The sequence below is a fragment of the Fistularia commersonii genome, chromosome 27 (assembly GCF_037954325.1).
Source record: "Fistularia commersonii isolate RoL2024-O1a breed Wild chromosome 27, RoL_Fcom_v1.0, whole genome shotgun sequence".
Classification (NCBI taxonomy): Eukaryota; Metazoa; Chordata; class Actinopteri; order Syngnathiformes; family Fistulariidae; genus Fistularia; species Fistularia commersonii.
The window spans coordinates 8338114-8343288 of record NC_141310.1 but is presented as its reverse complement, the minus strand read 5'-3'; the positions used below and the strand labels follow the sequence as shown (position 1 = coordinate 8343288).

Sequence of the window (5175 nt, the reverse complement as noted above, 5' to 3'; positions counted from 1 at the left end):
GTCAAAAAGACTGAAATGGTTTTAGTTTTTTATCTTACAATCTATTTACTGGATATCCATTGATGGCTATTCCCATGTCATTAAGGTTTCTTCAAAAGAAGCCTCTCCTTAACCTTATATGCCACATGATCCATGTCTCAAATACCCCTGTAAGGAAACCCCGTTCTTTTTAAGTCTGCTCTGAAAGGGAAGTGAAAAGTTGCTTGTATTGCACTTAGTTTTCTCTTCATGCAGACATCAACGTCAGCACATGCATTTGAAGGATGATCATCCAAACTACGCCGTCTTCGCTCAAGGAAATGGCCCCTGAGGAATTTGAAGGTGGGACTGCAGTTGCTTGTGTGATCCTGGGCCTCTCCTTCCTGGTTGGGGTGCCAGGGAATCTGCTGGTGATCTGGACTATCCTCAGACACATCAAGCAGCGTTCCCACACTGTCGTGCTCATTTTGCATCTGGCTGCTGCGGATCTGTTGGTGCTCATTACTCTGCCTTTGTGGATCTACTCCCTGGCCCACTCCTGGATATTCGGGGAAGCCTCATGCAAAGCCATGGTGTTCATTATCAATGCCTGTATGTACAGTAGTGTTTTTCTAATCACTCTCATGAGTGTGGAACGTTTTGTTGCTGTCCGATATCCTTTCGCTTCAGCCGTCTGGAAGAGAAAAAAAGCTCTAGATAAAGTACTGTTGTTTCTCTGGACTGCAGCCTTCCTCTTCAGCATACCCATCATTGTTACCCAGGTAACTGGGACAGATTCTGGCGAAGACCATTGTTTGTATCGCTTATATACCTCCATTACCCAGGAGCTGGTGTGTCTTCTGCTAGAAACAGTGGTGGGCTACATATTGCCCTTTTCCATCCTGGTGGTTTGCTATGGCTGTCTTTGTAGCAGGATAACTCAGATGACCTTCAAGTCCAAACGCAAGTCCACTGTCCTAATTGCAAGTGTAATAGTAGTTTTTGCTATTTGTTGGACACCTCATCACATTGGAAATATACTCTCACTCATCATCCTGGCCATTGAAGACTCTCACCAAGATGCAGCAAAAAATTTGAACAGTGTAAGGAGCACTATGATTTTCATTGCTGGAGCAATGGTTTTCATTAGTAGCACGGTCAATCCCATTCTCTACATGTTCGCAGCTCGTTCCTTTCGCAGTTCACTGCGTGACACTGGCATCCAGAAACTCTTCCAACACATCTCCAGCACTTCCCCAGGTGAGGGCAACAGAGAGTTGTCCTTTGTGTCAAAGAGACAAACCAATCAGACCAACAGTTCTCTATGTTTGTGTGAGTCCAAAGACCAAATTGACATATTAATACAAATGTGTGAAAATAATCCATCCTAACCATGGAAGTGATTTTTTTTTTCAAACATTTATATCTACTTGTGTATACTGTATCTATATTTGGTTTTAAATCTGAATCATTTTTGATGTCACAGGTTATTTGTGAAATGTTTGTCCAGCCCTGTAAATTATGAGTTAAATACGATTGTGTAAAATAGCGACAAAGGAAAAATATTTATATAGATTATGAAAATATTTCTGGATATATAAACATATATGGGTATATATATCCATAAAATTATATGAAATAGAAGTCTGAAGTATGTTATCAAATGAGTCTTTGATTCTTTATTTTCCTCTTCTTTATACTGGAAGCATAATTAGATGAGACATGAGGAATCAGACACTTAAATAATTTGTCAATTTTGCTGAATGCACTAATTAAAAACACAACAAATAAATGAATAAAAGTAAAGGAAAAAGGGTTGCTATTGTATTGTGTTTTGCACTTATAGTTGTCCTGGGATCTGTGCTAACAGTCATACCCTGAACTTCCTCTCCATGATGGGATTGCAAAATATAAAGCTGCATGTTCCCTTTGTCAAATACCAAAAAGCGGAATCATGTCTTACTGTTTGTCCCAGTTGTTTAAAACTTGGAAACAAAGATTTACGCAAGAGAGTTAACAGTCATCTTTTTTACTTATGTGTAAATTGGCTAATATTGATACAATATGACTAACCTATGCATCTTGAGTATTGTTATTGCCATATCAACGACAGTTTTTCCAGTATTGTCTTGCCAATTAACCCAACCAGCAGATGGCAGTGTCAGTAGTGTATTTCCAATGGTAGTTTTTCTCCTTTTTAGAATCTGGCCTCAGTGTAACTATATTTTGATATTCTGGAGTATATCATCAATGGTTTCTAATTCCCTAATTCAGAGATGTCAAGATTTATAAATATTTCAGACATCTGTCATGTAGAAGACACTGCCCCCCCTCCACCAAGAACTGCTGCAGAGTGACAGAGCTCATTGCAATAACATTTTGAACTAATAAATCCAGTGTGACTGTTCTGGTTATGTTATTGGAGCCTTTGAATATTTAAAGTCACATTTATCAAGCAACACTGAAAAATGTTATCGGAAAATGAACAAAAGGGGTGTGGCAAAACAGACATCCCACAGGAAAACCAAACAGTCTGAGACATGTAAGTGATGCATGTCCTGCATGTGATGGAATGAGGAAACTGAATAAAAGACAAATTCAGCAAACTTACACATGCCCCTCCATGGGTTTTCTATGAATATATTTGTGTATAATATAACACAGTAAAAAATGTACATATGTATTTTGGTTATGCTAATTATTAAAAAGATATATTGTGGCACAAAAAACAAGACAGTCAAAGAAAAATGTAAGCAAACTGAAATAGATTTATGGCCTCTTGGATCGTTACTGAAAAAGGTTCCGAAAGCATATCTTGTATTTATCTACACAATACCATTTCCCTTTTGGACTTAATACATTTGATAGGATGTTTCATGATTTCATTTCAGTTTTTGACTTTAGTAGAATACTGATAGAATGTTGATGTTTTTTTGATGTTTCTTTTTATACAACACCTGGTCTTGAAATCAATTGAAAGGGAAACGCTAGAATTGTACATAAGTAAGATGCAGCCTCGAAAGTTTCTTTTAAAAAATCAGATTTAAAAAAATCTATTTGATCTAAGAATATTTAATACTACATATTATTTTATCAGATTTTCCTTTCAAGAAAACATTTTTTTTTATTCTGTGCAATTTCATTTCATATATATGTGTGTGTGTGTGTGTGTGTGTGTGTGTGTGTGTGTGTGTGTGTGTGTGTGTGTGTGTGTATTCTGTTGAGTTCGATAAACCCAACCAAATATACTAGACAATCTGTGGCACTTAATGACAGTACATTATCGGTACATCTGCTCAACTTGTCCCACTCATTTTCTTGTTCCTCCTCTACTCCTTCCAGCTGCTCCCTTCAGGGGTTGGAAACTCTTCTATAGAACCCTGTACTTTGTGTCGTCTTTGTGTCTTTCACATCTACTCTCCAGTCTATTCTCACATCTACTTCGGCATCTTTCTATCAATATATTCACCATCTCTCCTCTGTACATGTCCAAACCATCTTAGCCTGGCTTCTGTGACCTTATTTCCAAAACATCAAACATGTGCTATCCCTCTAATGGACTCATTTTTTTTTTTATCTTACCCATCCTCGTACCTCCAAAAGAGAACCTTACCATTTTCATCCCTGCTGCTGCTCCAGCTCTGCTTCTTGTCTTTTCTTCACCGTCACTGTCTCTAAACCATACAGCATCGCTATTCTCACCACTATCTCATTAACATGTGTGATATCATGGAGAAATATTTCCCATTGACACTGATGTGGTTTTCAAATATCACAATATATATGTCTGGGATTTCATCTGAATTCTTTCTAAACATGTATGTGATCTCCTTAGATCAGTTTATATGGGAGGGAATGCAGAATTGCAATAGAAGGTGTGCGGTTGAAATAAGTGCATAGAGGAGACGACAGCCTTGCATTCATGCCGGAAGCAGAGAGAGATAGCAGAAAGAGATGGGAGTGTCAGAGAAAACAAAACGTTGAATAGTGGTAACCAGGCCAGGCATGTGAAAACTCACATGTGACCAGTGTGAACCTGTGGAGTTATTGAAAATGTAGCATTTGGAAATGCTGCTGCTCCTTTGAGGTCCAAAGGTATAAACTCTTTCACATTGTGATGTGTGCCACCAAAGAATGGTGCAGATTAAATAAATCATCAGAGTATTAGCAACAATTTAAATTCTAATCTGTCTCTACATGACCTGAGATATGCAAGTATCAGCCAAACAACCAGTAAATTGGGTGCAAAAATATTTTTGTAACCTGTCTCTTGATTCGAACTGCTGCAACCAACTGCAAATGGTTTTAAATAGATCTGTAATTTGCCTCGAGTGTAATGGGATTTCTTATTCAGTGAAACAGACCGATTTAAGGTATGACACAACTGTTCTAGCAGAAAAGGGTAATAATTGTTTGGAATTATCAACTCCAGCAAAGCAGTAATTGAGAGTAATTCAGTACATTTAGTACATTTAGTTAAGTAATCTAGTTTTCCACAAAATATCTAATCACAATATTGTAGACATATAGATTGATAAGTCTTTCGATTTGATATCAATATATACAACCAGTGAAATACGTGGAGAAAATATATTTACTTTTTCTTGGTTGATATTTTCATAATTAGACTTTTACTTTTAATTCATCCGTTTTGAAGTATCTCTACATTAATTTGAGAAATAGTGTGTATGAAACTTGAGAAATTCAAAAATCTTCATGAGTTAAACATACTAAATGGGATATGTGTGCATATTAAAATATAGATTGATGTAATTTTATTTATTTAATGACCGACAAATTAATCCGCAGAGAACATGTCGGAAACAGTAGTTTGAATATCTTTTGTAATTGCTCTGGGCAACTTGCCATTTTCAAAAAAAAAACTATAAATGCATTTCTCGACGGTTATGTGAGCCACATCTTACGATAATAACACGAGTTTTTAAATACAAGCCGTGGAAAAAAATGACAGCGTGCCGTCTGTGTGCAGGTACTTTTTATGTTGTGCTACACGTTTTTAAACATTCTGCCTCATGGTGGTATCACAGTCCAATGTTGCCAGGCTGCTTCCTGCTTTGGCAGCTCCGACGAATAGCATGACACACACACCTCAGAGTCCCGCCCTCACCTTTCCAAACTGACCAATAGCCGACGCCCGTGGGACGTTCACGAAAGGGCCGTGCCATACAGGTAACTCTGAAAAAATAGAAAGGAACA

General features: G+C 37.5%; 1 protein-coding gene across 1 annotated transcript; it reads left to right on the top strand.

The window, feature by feature from the left end:
• The first annotated feature begins 236 nt into the window (after positions 1 to 236).
• Positions 237 to 1773, top strand: LOC147217971 (leukotriene B4 receptor 1). Its single transcript, XM_086175024.1, has one exon. It carries the CDS (start codon positions 264 to 266, stop codon positions 1347 to 1349), a length of 1086 nt encoding a protein of 361 aa, XP_086031150.1. The 5' UTR covers positions 237 to 263; the 3' UTR covers positions 1350 to 1773.
• The last annotated feature ends 3402 nt before the right edge of the window (positions 1774 to 5175 follow it).

What these genes read in the sequence shown, in the direction of transcription:
- LOC147217971 (XM_086175024.1), top strand. Translation starts at nt 264, where the DNA reads ATGATCATCCAAACTACGCCGTCTTCGCTCAAGGAAATGGCCCCTGAG.